This window comes from Mycetomoellerius zeteki, unplaced genomic scaffold (assembly GCF_001594055.1).
Source record: "Mycetomoellerius zeteki isolate Tzet28-1 unplaced genomic scaffold, Tzet1.0 scaffold655, whole genome shotgun sequence".
NCBI classification, from domain to species: domain Eukaryota; kingdom Metazoa; phylum Arthropoda; class Insecta; order Hymenoptera; family Formicidae; genus Mycetomoellerius; species Mycetomoellerius zeteki.
The window spans coordinates 361,734-381,928 of NW_017257670.1; the positions used below are offsets into that span (position 1 = coordinate 361,734).

At 38.6% G+C, this 20,195-nt stretch overlaps 2 protein-coding genes across 2 annotated transcripts in view; one reads left to right on the top strand and one right to left on the bottom strand.

Moving 5' to 3' along the window:
* Positions 1-34: 34 nt before the first annotated feature.
* Positions 35-2,174, bottom strand: LOC108728881 (uncharacterized protein C7orf26 homolog). Its single transcript, XM_018457687.1, has 4 exons — positions 2,016-2,174; positions 720-1,341; positions 337-635; positions 35-132 (listed from the first exon to the last, which is right to left on the bottom strand). The coding sequence occupies exons 1-4, from the start codon at positions 2,092-2,094 to the stop codon at positions 44-46; spliced, it is 1,089 nt and encodes a 362-aa protein (XP_018313189.1). The 5' UTR covers positions 2,095-2,174; the 3' UTR covers positions 35-43.
* Positions 2,175-2,313: 139 nt separating this feature from the next.
* Positions 2,314-20,195, top strand: part of usp (retinoid X receptor ultraspiracle) — a 101,091-nt gene continuing 83,209 nt past the window's right edge. The window contains exon 1 of the mRNA XM_018457684.1: positions 2,314-2,727. Coding sequence (XP_018313186.1) covers positions 2,709-2,727 — 19 coding nt within the window. The 5' untranslated portion in view covers positions 2,314-2,708. The remainder of the gene's footprint in view (positions 2,728-20,195) is intronic.

The window sequence follows — 20,195 nt, forward strand, 5'->3', positions numbered from 1 at the left end:
ATATTTTATATATTTTTACATCATTCTAATAGTTCTTCTCATCTCAAGCTGCTTTAGTAGCATAAGTTTGTAATGTCCATTCTATCAAAAAATGCTGATATGATAATGGTTGTAGAAGGGCTAATAGTTCCTCTGAAACAAACGTTAAATTTATTAATTGTATAACATTTATTATAAACTGGTATTATATACTATATTAGTTACTATATATATAGAATATTATATATATATATACTACTTATTACTACTTAGCATATAGTATATAATTGCTACGTTTAATATAAAGATATATTTATTTTTATATTATATATGTATGTATTAGAAGCATGAACATACGTTTATTTCCATAAATGCAGTTCGCAGACATGGCTGCGCTGACTGCTTGCGCAAGTCGTTCCATAGCTAGGTCACGCAAGACTGTGTCGACGTTCGGACGATTCTGCAGATTCGTTGTCAATAAACGAGTAGTAGACGCCAAATGTTGCGCCGAAATCGCATGCTTGTTGCTACCACTGTTATTCAGTCGTAGCACCGAGTCCATGAGTAACTGTTGAACTTTTGAATAAAATTTTCGCGACTCTTCTCGAGTCTCTGTGTTGTTTGTAGTATCACGCAGAGGACTCAATATACACCATCTGTAGATAAAAAAAAAATAATTCGACACAAACACTTTTGTGTCTTGTATCACCTCTATGTTAAGTTATGGTACAGGAAATGACCTGAATAGGCCCGCTATAGGTGTTATCGGGGTCATTGGGATTCCACCAGTAGGTAATGCAGGATTGTCCATCAGAGGCGTCAACAATAAACTCGGATTTTCGTCAATCCATTCGCCTACCAATCTGAGCAGCTCGGTAGGTGGATCTTTGTCCTCGTAAACTTCACCTATCGCCGTTAGCAGGTTGGCAGTGAAATGCAGAGTGAGCACTGGCAGCTGCTTCAGCTTGTCGATGGATCTTGGAGTAAGCACGAAATAATCATTGAGCACGTGCCTCGCCAGTCCTACGCTCTGCGGCGAGGTAGAACCCAACTGCTGCATCCAAATGCCAGCTGCGTTCAAGACTGCCTTGTTTTGTGTAGCGATTGCCAACGATACCAGATTACCTAGAATTTTGTATCTGGGACTGTCTGCTGGGAAAAGCGACAAGAAGAGAGCATTGCGTACCGCAGGACTGCCACCTGGACTCTGGAAGAAGTCGCTCATGATCTCTATTAGTTGTAGCTCCTGTATTGCTTGTGTCGTGCTGCGTTTTTTTCGCTTCTCTACCTCTCCGAATACAAATTCTGATATCAAATCCATTTGTAGGTCTACTTGCTTGCTAGGTCTGCAGCAAAGTACCTCTTGAACAAATAACAAACAAAATTTAATGTGATTGGGGAGAAAGAAAAAATATTAATATTAAAATATACAAGGTGACAAAAAGGTTTGACTACAAAGTTTGTATGTTTATCAATTTGTATCATGTATCCAGCAAATTGATGCTAAAATAATATTGAAAACTTCATTTTGATATTAAATAACGACAGCCTACTATCTGGATAGTTAATTAAAAAAAAACTGAAGTATATGTGCATTAGTTACATCTTATTAAATATCAAAAAGATTGCACTATAAAAATTTTACTGATTGGAAAACTAAAGACTGCTTTACTGACTGCCTGAGACAATTTATTCGTGGAAAGATGTGCAACCATCATTGATGTATTTCTAAAATGACTTGGAAGTTTATATCAAAGTTAAAGGTTATTTTGGATAATTATTTTTGGTATTTAATAAGATGTAATAAGATGTAACATTCTAGAATTTATATTATAAATATACATTACTAATGATTTAATAAACAAAACTTTTTGGCCAAACTTTTAATCTACTCTGTAGTAACATAGATCTGATATTTTAACTGTATAATATTAAAATATTGAAATGTAGATTTGTACAAATTTTATCTTTGATAAAAACAGAGCACAGCTAAAATAAACAGACCATAGCGTCGAGATAACCTATACAGCTCGTACCGATTCTACATAGAGCTTCCCTGGCGCAATAAGGAAAGTCCAGCTTTCGGAGAGCTTGCTTTACGTCGCTCCCGGACATCGTAACGTGGACGCAATTACCGGGTTGATTAACGCGAAGGAAATCGATCAACTTTCAACATTCAGCGTTTGACAGCGATCATGAGCACGCGCCTGTATGTATACACACGCATGTAGGTGCGCGGTGGCGTGTCGCGGCAGCAGCGACACGCCGGCGGACCATCGCCGCGCAGTGGCGCCACCAGCGAGTAGGTTGCGAAGCGCATTATTAGTCAAAACAATCCGCCGAATTGGTGATCTATTTTTAGGTCGCGCCCACCGTAGCCCACGGTGCTACGCCGTTTTTCCCCGGGAGGCCCCGGAAAAAAAGTTGGCGCGGCCGGTGCCCTTCCGCGACGCCGTCTCGTACCCGCGGATAAGGTTCAACGACCCCCCCTCTACCGTCGCGGATTGTGACAGGCCAGGGAGCCGTGCGGCCGTGCGCGGGCCGGCCATGTTTATACCGTGGTGAGAAATTTTCGAGCCGTGCGCCGAGCGTGCCAGCCGCCGTGAACCACGAGCGGGACTATCTCCACGTGCGCCGTGGAAAGCGCGAGATCCTCGGCCGCGCGTACAAGCCGGTGCCCCAGGAAGGTCCCCCCCCCGGACAGCAGCGGAGGGTCCACGGAATCGACGATGGAGTCCTCCGACAGGGGTAAGTTCGCGCGAGGATAACGCGTGGGAAACGGCGGCAATATTGTGGCATCTGACATGGATCGTGCGACGCCCCCGGGGGGGCAATGGCAGTGTCAGGGTCGAAACGGAACTAGTTCAGTGACCGCATTCGCCGCCGGGAGGCTGGCCGCGCATCCGACGTCTTCATGCCCGCGGTCGACGGACATGCATCCACCGGTTGACGGTTCGTCACGACCGTCGAGGTCGCGACGATCCGTCGACCGCTCCGGGCTCTCCGGCGAAAATCGCCGTCGCTCGATCGAATCTATGTCACGCCGCGCACTTTTGGCCGCGACTGTACCAGCGCGTCGTCCTCCTTCTCTTTCTCCTCCTCCGCCTCTTTCCTTCCTCTCTCTCTCTCTCTCTCTCGCGCTCCTCGCCTCCCCCGCGTTCTCGCGGTCTCGCTCTCGCGCCTCGGACGAGGACGGGAAGAAAGAGAAGAAGAGAGAGAGAGAGAGAGAGAGAGAGAGAGAGAGACCCAGTGTGTGCGCGCGCGTTACGCCTCCAGGGCATCATCCTGCGGATCGCTCACGGGCACGTGGTGAAACCAGCGCCGCCGAACGAAGAAACCCGAGACGGCGATCCGCCCGCGCGGATCCCTCCGTCGTCGGTCTCTCCTCTTTGCCGTCGCGTATAACCGAGAAAGCAACACGGCGACGTTTTCCCCACGCGCGCGCGCGCGCTCCTCGGCGAACCCGTAATCCCGTGAGAGTGCGACTGGCACCGGGCGTTCCGCGTTGCGCAACGCCGCGGCCGTAACTGCGTGTCTTTAACCTACATCGGGACGGCCCGGCGCGGCGCGGAGGGTATACACCACGCGCCGCGGCGAATCGGAGTCACGGTGTCGTTTGACAACGGCGCGCACGGGCCGCACACACGTGAGAATTATTATCGCCTGACCGAGCCCCCTCCCCGCCGACTGACAGCCCGCGTGTCTATCTCTCTCTTTCTCTCTCACACCCCTTCCTCGTGCTCCGTTGCTCCCCGTACCTCTCGACTCCACCGTCGCCTCGCCTCGTCGCTTCGCGTCGCGACGTGGCGACACCTGCCGTCCGCTCGTGCGCGCCCTACCTCAAGCCACCGCGAATTAACCCTCCCGCGTCGTCGTCGTTCAACCCTCCTCCGGTGCGCACCGCAGTCCCTTCGATCATGAATCGAAGCGGGGAAAATTTTGTCGACCTCGATGCGGCAACCTGTCGTGGGGAAAAACGACCGTAAGGTTAAAACTTTTGTCCCGCCTTTGCCTTGGGTAACTTCGAGATCCCTCTTCGTATGATTGAGTGGATTGAGAGAGAGGCAGGTTACTGCGAATTACTTATTTATTCTGAGTTTGAATAATGTATTACTATTGCGAGCCAAAGTGTTTCGATTGAATGTAATAGAAACTATAAAATTCAAGGTAAATTGGTGCTAAAAAATAAAACTGTTCAGAGAAAGAAAACTGATAAATTAAGATAAACTTACGTCCTTGATTATTCTGAATTCTTATTTGTTTTATGTTTGAATATTGTATTATTACAAGCTGAATTATGTTTTGAAAATTTAAGCGTCGGATTATTTTTCGTGAAATATAAGAGAAACTATAGAATTCAAGCAATTAAATTTTAGCAATTAAATTGTGCTAAAAAATATAATTGGTTGGACAAACAAAACCAGTGTTTCGATCGATTCGTTTGAGGGCAAACGTGGAGTCAACTGAACAATTCACAGAGTTAACCTGATATTTTGGCGATTTAACAATCGACGAGTAGCGCAGTCGACTGTCGAATTAAACGATTCGTTCAACGAGTTTGGTATTTCGTTACGCGAAATTGATCACCAGTCAATCCGAGCTATTTTATCGTGACACACTCGCATCGTACTTTATACGATTGATCTGTTATGCCATCCGATTATACATCTCGCACACACACATTGCTCAAATTGCTCATTAATCCCGTTAATTCACGTCGGCCGTTTCAGCGCGAGTTTACAGATTCATGCGTTAATGATAAACAAGTCTCTTGAAAGATAATTTAACTCAACTGTGTGAATTTTGCAGTTTTGGTATTAAAAGATATGATTAGTTTGTACACTAAGAAAAGAAATTATTAATTTGGCTAAATTAATTTAGTTCATCTTTATTTATTTCGACGAAGAATGTATGTATATTTAAGTCAAATATATATTTGATTTTAAATAAATATGTACATTCTTCAAAGAGAGAAATAAAGACGAGAGACTAGATTAATTTAGTCAAATGAATAATTTTTTTTCTCAGTGCAATTCTTTGGCTTTCTCTACTTTTTTTTTACAAAGCTGCACTTATAGAGAAAAAATAGTTACAATTAATAATTTAACAATTAATAATTTAACTATAATTTAATCGTAATTTATAGTCATTTCGATGCTAATTGAATGCTTTCGATAGGACTATAAATATAATTATTATTACTAACATTATAGTAATAATGTTACTATTACTACTATAATGTAATTATTTTACCGTGCAATTAAACACTGAGAAAAATACTAAATTTTAGTAAACATTTGCTTAAATAGTACCAACTAAAAATTAATATTTACTCCATAAAATGTGATGGTTCAATCAGATTAATAGTTTTTGTCAAATATATAAATATATATTTAAAATATGTCGTATAATATGGTTCAATTAATATAAATTAATAATAAAAGTGTTGAGAAGGGCTACGAATCATAAGAAAACAATATTTAAATAAAAGATATAATATAATTAATAAGAATTAAACAAAAAATAATACACATCTTAATTCGGCATGCACTGAGACATGCATAATCTTTGAGACAAGCAAATGATTACTGGATCAACCAGGGAAATATATATTTAGTAAATATTTAGTTGGTATTATTCAGACAAATGATTTAGTAAAATTTAATACATTTTTCCAGTGTAGTCACAAATACCAAACATCTTTCTCTCAGTGTGATATCACACTGAGAGATAATAGATGTCACACTGAGATGATAGAAATTGAAATATCCCAATTTGGGCTTTGGTGTTTTGGACAGTACAATTATTATGATCTTTAGGTGAGCGAGAGAGAGAGAGAGAGAGAGGAAGCGCGAAGTAAAATTGCGTTCGCGGGAGCGTCTCGTTTCTAAGTTTGGCGCGGTGGATGTGGCGTGCGACCCAACCGATGACCTTTCTGCATTCATTCCGGTCCCCGCGAGATCACGGCCACGACTCCTCCGCCTCCGTTCTCCCTTCTCGCTGCTCTTTTCTTCGCATACCTCGTCGCCTCGTTACTTTCCTCTCGCTTTTGAAGACGTCGCGCTCGAGCGCGGCGGTCCGTCTTATGGGATAATCCGCGATCAGTTGAGACATTCGTCCGTACTTTACATTCTTGAATTTTAATACACGACCGAAATCTATCGGAGAAATAAGAGGATAGGAAACAAAAGGAAAGGCATCGCTTTTATAAATTCGCAAAAGAATGCATTTGTTAAACATTTGCCGAGGAATGTCAGAGATATTTCATATACCTGTCGAGGTATCATACAAAAAGTGGGAAGAGACACAGATATAGAGGTTCGGAATTTGTAAAAGAATTTTGTATTGATACGCGTGTCGATAAAGAGAATTTGTGGAAAAGCAGCGGTCCTGTGGTTGAAACGAAAATATGGTTTGGGGAAAAATAAGGGACGACAGGAAAGCGGAAAAGGCAGGCGTAGACAAAAGTTCATTTGAGTTTTCTGACCTGCAGTTCGTCCTAAGAGGACCCACCAAATTCCGGGATTTCTTTGTCCTGGATAGGATTGCAAAGGCTACACGTTCCACCAACGTCGCCCTTTATCCTTCATTTTTAATCCGCAGTACACCATCCACGTAGCATTTTGTTCTCTTTCGCGAGCCTCCTCTCTCTTTCTTCCTTTCTCCTCTCCCTGTTGGTCTCTTCCTCGTTATATAAGTCCAAGGACGAGCCACGCTGCTAACGTGTTCCTCTCCCTCCATCTTATCGTTTCTCTCTTTCTCTCTCTCGTTCGTTTGCTCTCTCATTCTTCTTGTCCTTCGCTCTCCCTTTCCTTCTCTCGCTCGTTCCTGCTTCCTCTCGTTCGTAACGCCGTCCTTCTGCACCATGCATCGCATCAGACGACGCCTTATACGCTGCTCCTGTTATTCTTCTAGCTTCCATACTCCTTGCCTCAGCGTTCAGCGTAGTTCAGGGTCTTCCAAAGCGAGCATCGCGATTTCTGAAGAGAGGGAGGGTGCGGGGGAGAGAGAGAGAGAGAGAGAGCGCTAACACACAGGCTCGCGACGCGAAATCTCAAAGTGCAACAAGGTTTCTGCCGTTTTAAACCGCAGGCTATCCTAGACTTGTTAGCTATACAGGGTGTTCCAAGCATGTCTTAGCCATCTTTTACTTTCTCAAAGGCACGTACAATACCTCAGGTATAGAAGTCAGAACGAAGAAGATTAATCACTTCTCAAGCATTGCGTTTTTCAACGAATCGGTGCAACCCCGAAGCTATTTTTGTCTGTCTTTTGAGTCTGTTCTTTCTTTTTTTTCTTTTCTTTTTTTGGGTTCACTAGCGTTTACATTTTATCTTCGACGATTTGCAGACCGACCGGACATTTACTGGAGTAATGTACTAAACTGTAGATTCTATATCGTATATACACACAAAAAATGCATATTACGCAAGTAACGATTACTTTTGTTTCAAGTATTTAAAAAGTTTGTATATCCGCAGATCTAACATTCATCACAAGCATTAAATTTATTCAAATATTCTGAAGTGAATTCTAGTAAGTTTAATACTTCAATCAAGATTATTAAATTAAAATAAATTCGATTTTCTCTCTCTCTTTATATGAAGTCGCTTCTTCGATCAATTTTATAATATCTTTCAAAAGAAAATAAATTCTTGTGTCGAGTACATAATAATGAGTTTTTAAAAATTTGTAATAAGTATATTTTAAGATTATTATCAAAATATTCTTTATTAAAGATAACCGTTATTTAAAAGAAAGAAAGTGTCGAGTAAGTGAGTAACTTTTCGTAGCAATAGAATAATATTTTATAGCCTTGCTAACAGCAACGCGTAATCACAAAAAGAGCTTATCAAAGAAATTATTAAAAAAAGAGGAAAATAGGATTATGTTATAATCCGGAAGGCGTTTCCACTATTCGCTATTTTTATCATCTTCCGCGAGCGTCATCGGTGAGATCGCGAGGATAGAAAAATATTCAGTAAACTGTCGGCCGTCGTTAGTCGTCATTAAAGCGGGAGTTCTCAGGTGCGGTATGTCGTTTCTCAGAAGCGGCGTGCACCGTATCTAATTGCAAATGCACCGTCGTTAGTATCGAAACGCAGGACGAGACGTTTCTTCCTCTCCGTCTCTTTTTTTTCTTCCTTTTCGTTCGCACACGCTCGGATTTCGCGCCAATTAACGAGATAGAATTTCGCGAGCGTGGGCACAGGACATATACACATTCGCTATTTAGATATTTGACCTGCGGTATCGCGCACAGCCAGGATGTCCCGCAGTTATAAGCGTTGCCGGTTTTCCTGACTGGAAGGAGTGAGGAGAATGGAGAGGAATCTCAGACGTGGGCGAGAAATTTTGACGCGACTTGTTTACTTCGTGCGATGCGACGCCGATAATGTGGAGTAACGAAACCGCATGTCGAAAGTGAAAACCTAACGTTCCATTCTGTAGAAGACGTTGCACTTCGAACAGGCAGATACAATGTCGCTGCTCTTCTTGCGTCTCCTGTTTCAAATCGGACGACAATACAAATATCCCTTAGTACACAGGATCGGTCCTTCCTCTGCGTTTTTTTTTTCTTTGAAATACTAGAAGCACCTGGCTAAATAATGGCCTCTATCCTTTACTTTTTTTACACACAATTTTACAAATATTTTCTAAAGACGTTAACCATAATCGGTATTGATAGATCCAGTAGGATTATGTTTCATTGCAGTAGACATTTTCTTCAATTACACGTTATTACGTTGTGAAAAATTTACAACAAATATTTTTTTGCAGCCTTACATAATTTCAGTTACGTAATTTTATTCTTTGGATTTTAACCTTTAAAATGAAAAATCATTTAATTGTGTTAACTTTGAGCAAAAATACATTAATTTGAGAGGGAATTTATTTCAAAATCTTACAGCTTTTTCTTGAGTGGAGTTGTTATAATTCATTATTTCAATGTATCTTTGTTTCAAAATATGACAGTGTTTTAGTACCATTATAATAGTTTCTTATCACTTAATATTTTTTATACTTTTAAGGCCTAGTTTTTCTCGTTAATTTATAGTTAAGACTTAATCTGACGATAATGTGAAAATTATAGTTTTCTAGCATAATTAATCACTAAACTGATGATTTATGTAGTGATAACTTTAAAAGTTATAAATTAATTTTAGCTAGGAAAACACAATTTTTACATTATCATCAGGTTAAGTGAGGTTAAGTCTAAGCCATAAATTAACTAGAAAATGAAAAGGACCTAAAAATGATGAAAATTAAAGACGCAGACATATCTCATATCGTAAAGACTCGGAAACTCATCATGTGTACTAAGGGATATCCAGAGAGAGGTTTCTTCAATTCAAAGTAATGTTTCTTTGTTATACGGTTAAAGAAAAAATTTCTTTGATTTGAACGTCATTTCTTTTATTTAAACATTACTTTTTAAAATTAAATAAAAAAATTTATTTGATTTAAAGAAATTATGTTTCAATCGAAGGAATGATGTTCAAATCAAAGAAATGTTTTCTTTAAATCAAAGAAACCTTTTTCTGGTTGAATTCATATTATTCACTAGTGAAATTTATTACGTGCGTTTTTTTTTCTCGTCAATGAGAGAGACGACTCGATTTTTTAAGGATTGAGTGGACAATCGGCACGACAAAGTGACGTCCGATTATAGTAGGCACGCGTGCGATTGACAACTGTAGAGATGTACGCTTTCAGACGCGTGTTATACGTGCATGTACACTCGCGATATAACGAGTTTATTGATCGTTGCAGCACGCAATCCGGGAGGAGCGCATAGCGCTGCGCTGCGCGCTGTGCTCGTGCAGAGCGCAATTATGCAATCGCGTTACGCAATTGTTGCACCGCGCATTGTTGCCGGTTTCTCATGGCGAGTGCAGAATGCGCCTGGTCGACCCAGTGACATTGGCGTTGCTCACCGCGGAAACAGGACACACCTACTCCATATAGCGAGAGCCATGTGCCACGAACGAAGGTCGCGACGCTATTTGTTCACGCATCGCTAAACCTTCGCGATTTTCTTCCCGCGTGCGAATCGCGCTTGGATCTGCCTCCGTCGAGCTTCCCGGTGTTGATCATCCATTTATGGAAATCGATAACGATACGCATAATTGACATATTTGCAAGCTACGTTCCGTTCGACGTAGCGAAAAAAAGGGAACTCGACTGCTACTTATTTAGCATGCAGAAAATACGCGTCATTGACAGGTTTTTTTTTTTAGGTTTGTCGGCCGACCTGTGAAAAAGAGCACCTTTTATACGCGCTCGCGTTTAATAGCCATTGTAAATTATCGTCCCTGACACAGTGACATACTACGATTGACGATAAGTAGCTGATAAGTGAGTGACAAAGGGAAAATTAATTTCCTATCGGTAAACAAGGTAGATTACATTTTTATTCAGTTTATTTAGAGGACTTTGTTGAAATGTGCTTGTGAAATTCTGATGCTTCGCTTGAAACTGCGTATTACATCGCGCAATTCATTACATGTTGGATACAATAGAGAAAATAACTCATGGGAACGAAGCGTGATTTCTTTCGATGTTAAACGGCACGCGTTGTGTGACGAGTATTCGGCGATCAATAACGCGCGTACTTACTGTAATAATTTTCGCTATGAAGTGGAATCAGATTTTTTAAGTGGATATTTCCGTCATTGCAAATACTCGTCGAAATCAAATCACTTACAATCAATTACCACTTTACGCACGAACGAGTGATTATTTGAAAAATAAGTTGTTGATGACGTTTTTGTTCCCGTCATTTGCTATTTGTCAGTCAGTTATTGCAATGGCATTAACGATGCTGTGCGGCATCGTACAAAGCGATATGTCACATAATCATCTATAAATATTTCATACAAGTAGTAATTATACTTTATTCGCTGTAAATTATCTGAATAATTTAGCTGCAATATCAGAGCAATCGGTAACATGAGCAACTTGATGAGTTTTCGAATTACGAGACTGACTACACGAGACAAGGATATACGTAACTAGATATCCGCACTCAAGCTCATGGAAATATTGAGTTGAAACAAACGTTCGTAGCGCTACTTCATTCGTATCACGTCTACATATTTTTTATTTATTAATTCATAATAATATATTAAAAATATATTTTTGATATATATTATGAATAAATAAGTTTTAGATATTGTAAACTAATTTGGTGTTACATCTAAATTGTATTTCGCATTGAATTGTTATGTTTACTCGGAACTTTATTATCATAATTACTACAATAAAATAGAATTTAATCATTCGATACAGTTGTTGCTCGTATTTTTGTCTTTTACCTTATCAAATTGCATTGCATATTACGAGCTTAACAGGTACATATACAGGGTGTCATTAATCGATTAAATTACCCATCGTGAGCAGGTAGAGTGAACCGAACTGAGTCGAAAAGTCCTCTACCATTTCGCAATTTTCGCAATAGTTAACAAGATATTAATTACTAAAAATGGCTGAATATTGGTCTTCAATAATTTTTTTCTCAAATACTATCAAAGACACCCTGTATATATATGTTTTTAAAAAATTTGGCAATTATACAACAGAGTTTCAGTTTTAAGAATTTTGCTCTTAATTGCGATACGATAATGATTTTTAACGGAATTATAACAATCAAAGTCAAAATGTTCCTCTTATTTAATCCGCGGTAACTCAGTAACAAAAAATCTTAGGAACATTTTTAAAAACAATTTTGTAGAGAAAATTTTAAACTTAATAGAGAATCGAAAATTTTCCCAAGTTTTTTTTTTTAGACACGTGATGGGTTCACAAAGTGAAAAGAAAATTCCTCACTTTGTCCAGCTCGTTTTCTATATGTAAACATTACTAAACTCACATGAACTCACAAAACATCTCGACCTTTCGAAAGTAGAGATTTTAATCTTTAAAACTCCCTTTTTAAATTTAAATTTCGTTCGTTTCTAACGAAGTTACAGCTACTTGAATTTTGAAGTTTGCAGCGCTACGAACTTTCGTTCCAACTCAATATAAAACGCACTTGCGCGTTTCTGTCTTTTATCGCGCTTTGTTTTTTCCTTTTATTCACGTGAATTACAAGTTTCGTTGGGATACCTTAACGCGCCTCTACGTCTCTGTCGTCCACTTTTCCCCGACTTTAGAATCTCACCACGAACGGTGGCGATTCTCAACGGTGGCGATTATATCCGAGGCATGGTCGTTCTCGAGGCACGCCGCGTCGGTTCGCCAATTATTTCGCCACGGCTGCGGGACGACCTTGGCCGGGAGCAGCGTTGCACGAACCGCGTACGCTGCCCCGCGCTTAATTAAACACGTACTGATAATTTAGTTACACAGGGATTGCTCGGCGGACCATCGTGCCTGCGGCCGCCACCCGTCCTCTCGCGAGGCTCATATGCGGGTAGCAATTAAGATCTCGCAGTTGCGCGATCATGCGCGCGCTTTCGATTTCTATGCCGGTCTTTCAAGGACCGTCTCGCGACGCGAATTTCATTGTTGGATCCTCGACATATCGGACACCGCGGTGCGACCTCTCACACTCGGGGATCGAGCCGTCGATCGATGCGGAATTGATAGTATTGCAGCAATTGCGGCACGACCGCGTAATTTTAGTCAATTGCGGCGAACACGCACGGACGGATCGGTAATACATTATTGTTCGAGCGTGGAACTACGACGCGTGCGACTCGCGCAATATGCGTTCTATGAGAGTTAGGGAGAAATACTGCACTTCCGGTTAGAGAACGTCAATGTTAGAAACTTGGGAGTCTTTATAATGTGAGGAATCTTAATCCGGAGCTTAATGTATTAAGCTATCAACAGCACAGTTTTCTTGGAAATTGCACATAATCATTGTTTTTAATGCTACAAAGTACATTGGAAAATTTGTGTTAAATTTAACACGTTTAACATGTATCCTCTAAACGATCCATTATTAAACGATTAAGTTTATGTATTAATTTGATACAAGTAAAATATGCTAGAAAGTGACATAAATATTGTTTTAAAAAAGATAACACTGACACAGTTTGTAAACAAACCATAAAATCATATTTTTTCAGTAAAATTAACATTTATGATATGTTAAATTAACACATTTTATTATCATTTATCTTAGAATTTACATTTTAAAACATTTTTTTATTCATTTATTTATAAATTGTATTATTATATTTTGCTAAGAAATATTGAATATCAATTTAACACAAATTATTTAAATAATATAATCACATTATGTTAAATTAACGTTCGATTATGTTAAATATTTAACACAAAATTTTAACAAGGACTTTAGTAATGCCTTTTAATAAATTAAATGGATCCTGTAAATCCAGCATCAGTAACTATTGTATATTACAGATTGTAGCATCAGGAAGGTTAATTAAAATTATTAGAATGGACTGAAATATTCCTTCCTTATTTACAATAAAAGTGTCTTGCGTTATGAAAAGTCGGCTTTTTAGTTGACCAACTCACTTTTCGAGACTTTATCGGTCGTGAGACGTGACGTATTTGATTTACTTTGCGACATTAATAGCACCACGACAAACTTAAGAAAGGAAAAAAAATCAAGAGTCGTAGGCCACGTGCATGACCAGCGCAATGGAAGTAGATACGTAAAACTTTTAAATACAACGCGATAAGGACGGGCGTTCGTGACGATAACAAAGTTGCTCCGATATTCTTTTCTATGTGTTATATTGTAGCTGAACGAACACTCTGAAAGAACACTCGATATAAATGACTGTAAAAAGAAGTATCATTTGTATAACGTATTATTTTATCAATAATGACAAATCGAAGAGCTACGAGCCAGAAACTTAAACTTTAATATTCAACGAAAATTACAAACATATGTTTCGACACCGATCGGGTCATCAATGTAACAAATATAAATATAAAAACAATTTTTAAACGAGTAACATACTTTGACGGTTATAAGAATTGAAATGATTGGAAATGCTGTCTATTCGTCGATGATACATAATATTCAAGTGTCTTGTCTCAAGTACAACGTTAATTATCCGAAAATATTAGTCGTGTGCGGAATTTTCTGTTTAATTCATATCTGATGGGAGATTGCATGATTTCTTTAGAATATTACAAGTATTAATTTCGAAGTTATTTCTGATGAAAGAAAAAGTAAAAGAAGAACAATATGACTTAAAACGCATTACTTCGCCCGCGTATATTAAAATATAAAAGTGAGAAAATGGCTCAATAATTTCAAATCAATAATGACAAATCGAAGGGCTACGAGCCAGAAACTTAAACTTTAATATTCAACGAAAATTATAAACATATGTCGATTTGTCATTATTGATTTGAAATTATTGAGCCATTTTCTCACTTTTATATTGTATTATTTTATACTTTAAACATTATCTTCGTCTTCAGTCTTCATTTTTTCAGAAGGAAAGAGAAGGTAGAAAGAGCCGCATGCAAAGATATAACTTGTTTTCAGTGGAAATTTTTTATCTGCTAGCCTCTCTGTACGTCCAGCCAAGAGCAGCAAAATTACGATTCCTCATCGTTGTTTCATATCGATTTCCCTTTCTGCCTTCAAGCTACGATGCGAGGTGAAAAATTATTATGAAAATCGAAGTGAATGTATTTGCAAATTTTCATATAAATATTATCAAGGTCCGTTTTGACCAAAAATAGAATTAATTCTCTTATTTGATTTATTCTTATCGGTTTAAAATTAATTTATAATTGTTATTACAATAATTCTCAAATGTGTTTTATATACAATTTTTCTTTTTTAATGTAATGCTCATCTAATTCGATTTCGAAAATTTTTATGCACTGAAAAAATTACTAAATTTTAATAAATATTTGTTTGAATGGTTCTAAATAAATATTTACTAAATGTAAACATATATTTATTCGATACAAAAACCATTTTAATTTGATTTAATTATCATTCTTTGGGTAAATATTTATTTACTGTAAGTAAATGTTTATTTAGCAGTATTCAAAGAAGCATTATTAAGATTCAGTGAATTTGCTTCTAGAGTATGTATTTGTTTATTCAAATGTGATAATTATCATTTTTTTAAAATCGCGGGATCGCAAGTAACATGCTAAAAGTCTCATTTTACGTACCCTCTTCACTTCAATTTTCAGTAGCGTCAAAGTAAAAAATGCATGGTCGCCGTCACGATGTTTCTCCCTATGGTCTTTACCGCGTTCCCGTGACTACATCATTTCCATAATATAATTACCGTCGCCGTATCGTTCCCGAGAGCGTCAACAAAAGGCCACCACCACGGTCGAGACACATAATATATGAATGATATTCATTATACTCGTCGTATAGCGATACCGTTTCGCGGTGAAATAAAACGCTTCCCACACGACGACGGTGCGAGTGCATTACGCAATCCGCGCGTGGGCGCGGTACCCCTTTTGCCTTTATCTCGAGGGCACGCACTTCTCGCGCGAGAGGATCAGAGGAGAGGAAAAAGAGAAGCTGTGTTCCGCGTGAGAAAAGTGCATCTATGATGTAAGACTACAAGATGTTTCATTGCGCATGATAATGGTGGTCGAATACAATTTTGGGGCAAATTTTTTATTGGTACGCTGAGAAATTTAACCCTATTAAAAGAATTTAAAACCCATTTAGTTGAATCAACTAATTTCTTGTTTAAATGCGGACAAACAAAATTCTTGGTTGATGCAGCAAAGTAATTTAGTTGAAGCAACAACATTTAGTTATTGTAACATTTTACTTGTTTCTGATAAACATTGACATCTGATAAACTTGTTTATCAGAAACAAATAAAATGTTGCAATAACCGAACCTTTATTGTATCAACCAAGGATTTGGTTTTTCCATATTCAAACAAGAAATTAATTGATTTAATAAATGGGTTTCTCAGTGTAGTAAATTTTTAATAACAGCTCTATATTAGCTCATAACATTTTGGACTACCTAATTGCAGGAAGGTAGAAAGCCAATGTGAGCCAGCACAGGTTGTTGTTGTGTAAGAATACTGTATATATTCGATAATGAAATATATTCGAAATAAAATATAATTACAGACATTTCGACCCTTATTATTGGGTCATCTTCAATGTAGGTTTAAAAAATTCATTTGTGAAATTAAAACGGGTAACAGTCGCTTAATATGTCGTCAATAGTTAAAATAAAAAATTGTCTGTTCGTATTTAACTGAATACTCAAACAATTAAATTATCTGTAATATACAATACTACATAAAAAATATAATAAAAATAATGAAAATCTTAAAATACTAATCAAAATGTTATTAAAGAATTGGATAAACTTACATTAAATATTATGTGTATACCAAATTAATTTTGGACTAATTTTCTGATTGATCATCGATTGCGCATCTCGAGAGTGAAACACCTTATATTCTTACAACATAAATGCATCGAATGTCGACTAGATTCGCTGAGCTAAACTTTAATTCTGATTTTTTCCCTCTCTTTTTTTTGCTTCCTCGCGCCTTTCCGTCGTCCTTCCTGTGTACCACCAGGCACGCCATTTGTATTTCCGCAAGGCTATGCCTTGACGCCACGCACACGAACACGCAGATTGCGTTACGAAACGATTAATTACCGCATTGTCCCCTCCAAGGTCAGCGTCGACGATGAACGCATTTCGCACAGAACAGGTGAGATCGCGATGGCGAACATTCGGCTTCGCAGCTGTTCGGCAGATAAGCGCCGGGATGCCCTTAGGATGATGGAGCCTCTAAGGGAACGAGATCTTAGTTGAAAGTGCGTGGCATTGAGAATCAAAATGGTTAAGTTCATAACATGTGAAGTAGACGAGTTTATGTTTACAAAAAGAATTTTACCAAGTACAGGCTTCGAGATGATTCTTCTTCTGAATTCTCCACATTTTGATCTGTCTGAAGTTTGCGATTGATAAGCATCTAAGTACTTTCTAAAACTTTTAGAGTGAGTTGTCACTCCGAAGAGTGAAATCTCACTCTTAAAGATTGAAAATTGAGTTATTCTTTTTCAAGATTGGCTCAATTTTCACTCTTCAGAGTAAGATTTCACTCCAAAGAATTTAGAGAGTCGGGTGATACTACTTCAATTAATTTTATTTTATGAAAGAAGGGTTTTGCTGAAGTATCTAAAAATTTAGCTAGATACAGATTCAAAAATACTTTTGTTGGACTTAATAAAATAATTATGTAGAACGCTCAAACTGGTTACTAGAACATTAAAACTTTTTGCAGCATTGCTTATTATGCCTGAGATTCTTATTTTCTAAATTTTTTGGAGTGAAATCTCACTTTTTAGAGTGATTCTATTCTATAATATAAGTTGATAATTGTACTCTAATTATTTTGATGGTTCAACAATATTATTTTCGGATCTGTATCTAGCTAAATTTTTAGACACTCAACAAAATTGTTCTTTCCGTATAACTTACTCTCAGGTTTTTCGGCGGGTTCTTGTTTACTATCAATCCTGCTCGATCCCTGCAGATTTCTCTCGCTATAAAAAATTAAATTAGGTTCATTATTTCATTAGGGGGACCCTAAAGAATTTTTTTTCACCGAACGAACGTCAAGAAAGAACTCTCTCCCGAGATTCTTTTTTCTTGGTATTGCATCAACCGCGTTTACGAAAAAGTCGATTAGTCACGTGTGCACACCGGAAGTGTGATACCACACCACATACCGTATGAGGATGCATTAAGAAGCTCGGTAGGGTACTTTAGAGCTTTACGTTTGGCCTCGAGTTTCGTCACTCGGTGTAGGGCATCGATCGCACCATTACCCGCTGGTAGCCCGGGAGAGAAAGAGAGAAGGAGAGAGTGAGAGAGTGAGGTCGCGTGGGGCGGGGGCGGCGGTTCGGCGCCGGGGTGTCGTCCGGGTAGAGTGGGGCAAGTGCACTCCGACACACTGCAAGCGGACCCTATATGCAATTGGCTGGAAAGTGCATCGCTGGAGGGGATGCTGGGAGAGAGGTAACGAGAAGGAGTGAGAAAGAGATAAGGACAGTGAGACAGAGAGAAGGAAGGGTCACGGGAGGGAGAGGGCGGTTGCACACACGAAGTAGACATATAGGTCAATGTCGGGACACTCCTGGTGCACTGTTTAGCACGAGTCACCTACTGACCTACTTGCCTCCTCCTTTTGCGTACCCTGACCAGCGTACGTACCGTCCTGGCTTCCCGGTCGCGGCCGCGGCATCGCATCCACGTTGCATTCCCCGTCCGATCCGATTATGGATGAATTCGATCTGACGGAGAAATGCATCCGCATTCGTTTGAATCTCGTAACTTCAACGGCACATATGCTGAAAACGATGACCCGCACAGATAACGCGGCCGCGACGCGATAACGTTCCGAGATATCAGTATTCATTCGGGCTTCGTAGAAATTATGGTCGGCATTCGTGTCATCGTAGTTGATTAATTACGTTCCGTGGTATATTATATACGAATGTGCTATGCAATAATTAACCCTTTGCAGCTGACGCCATAATCAATAACGCAATTACAAACATGATCTGTAAGTTAAATTTAACTCTTTCAGTACATTGCGCAATGTATACTAATTTTGAAAGCACTATCCGTTGAAATTATTATACAGTATTAATTGTTTAATTCTGTTTAATTATATTTCCGTCGCGCATACAAGTGAGTGTAAAAAACTTTCTATTTTTGTAGAGATGTATTTGCTAAAGTTGCGCTCAAACAAGGTAAATAGTACCGCACTTTATCTTAATAAAAAGCTGCGTCGAGAAATTGCGAGGCGTCGCAGAATCGCCGCTTTGTAATTTACCCACAGTAACCTCCGCGTTCTATTTATGGCGCTGTCTTCCGAGATGCAACGCGGTTGCATCGCGGGCGCACGCAGGTGCATTTCGTCATCCGGACGTTTCCGGAGCGGAAAAATTTCAGCGACGCGGAATGCATACAGAAAGAGCGTGTCGCCTCGCAAATCCTGATCGGATGGGCGGCTGTGCGACCTATATTCTGTCATCCAATCCAACAGGTCTTCTTTGACATCATTGGCCCGATTCATCCTCCCTCCTTTCCCCCTCTGTCTTTCTCTGTCTCTCTTTTTTCTCTCTCGCCATGATTTACATTCGCCTCCGCAAAATGTTTACGTCGACATATATTAACATTTTTATTGCTGTCCAGATGATACAGTAGAAGTAGTAATATTTATTAAAAAAAACATCTCTCACTTCCAACGAGAGTTTAAGAGAAAATTTAGAAAAAATGAGAACTAGAGAAACTTGACAATTGCGAATTTAGCAGTAGAAAGTATTTGAAAATAAGTGTTGATTATAAATCTGTTTTTATCTAAGTGAACACTACACTGTTAGAGACAAAAGAGCACACACACACACACACATACAATGGCAACTCAATTTCTTGAGTTAAATAACATTTTGTTACTTTTATCTTCCATGTGTGTCAAGATGTAAATCAATTCATTTTTGTGATTAATTTCAAAGTGCAGTAACGTTAATATATTAACGTACATATTGTATTTAGTAAATAATAAACTAAATTTGAGTCAAATTTAATACATTTTCTCGAGTTAAACTGTTTTGATTAAATTAACTATAGATATATTATTAAGTAGAAGTCTATAGAAATTATTAAAAAAATAATTCAAATTTGAAATTATAAATTTAACATTGTATTCTCTTAGATCTTTTTGGAGTGGAATCTAATTCTAAAGACAAGTTGCCAGTATGGAATAAGAAAAAGAATAACTCGATTGTCAATTTCCAAGAGTGAGACTTTACTCTTTAGAGTTAGATTCCACTCGAAAGATTTTGGAGAATATCATTTCTTGTACTTAAAATAAAATAATTATAAGTTTCAAATTTAGCGAAAACTAAAAAAAAGTTCAATAGTACAGCAACAAAAAATAAACCTTGTGACACACATTTTCCGTCTTTATACGAATATTAGTTTATCGAAAGGCGATCCTTCGAAGATGATCTAATTTCGAAGATGTCCAGCGAATCAGATTCACGAATGGCGATAAGCATTGGATTCCAAGACGAGGCTGCATCGTAACGAAAATAGAACGGAAATGAAAGATCACGTGCAGAGTATCCTAGAATCATCGAATATTCTTCATTAAATTAAGCACGACTATTTGATCGTTCCTCAAAGAGCTCGATAATGTCTCGTAATAATGAGATGTACGTGAAAATTCGGCGTAACCGTGATGTAATCACGC

Excerpts from the sequence above, each read along its gene's own strand:
- LOC108728881 (XM_018457687.1), bottom strand. The coding sequence starts at position 2,094 with ATGTCCGGGAGCGACGTAAAGCAAGCTCTCCGAAAGCTGGACTTTCCT. Across the intron at positions 1,342-2,015 it reads GGAAGCTCTATGTAGAATCG|AGGTACTTTGCTGCAGACCT; the intron begins GTACGAGCTGTA and ends TATTTGTTCAAG. Across the intron at positions 133-336 it reads CTGCATTTATGGAAATAAAC|AGGAACTATTAGCCCTTCTA; the intron begins GTATGTTCATGC and ends CGTTTGTTTCAG.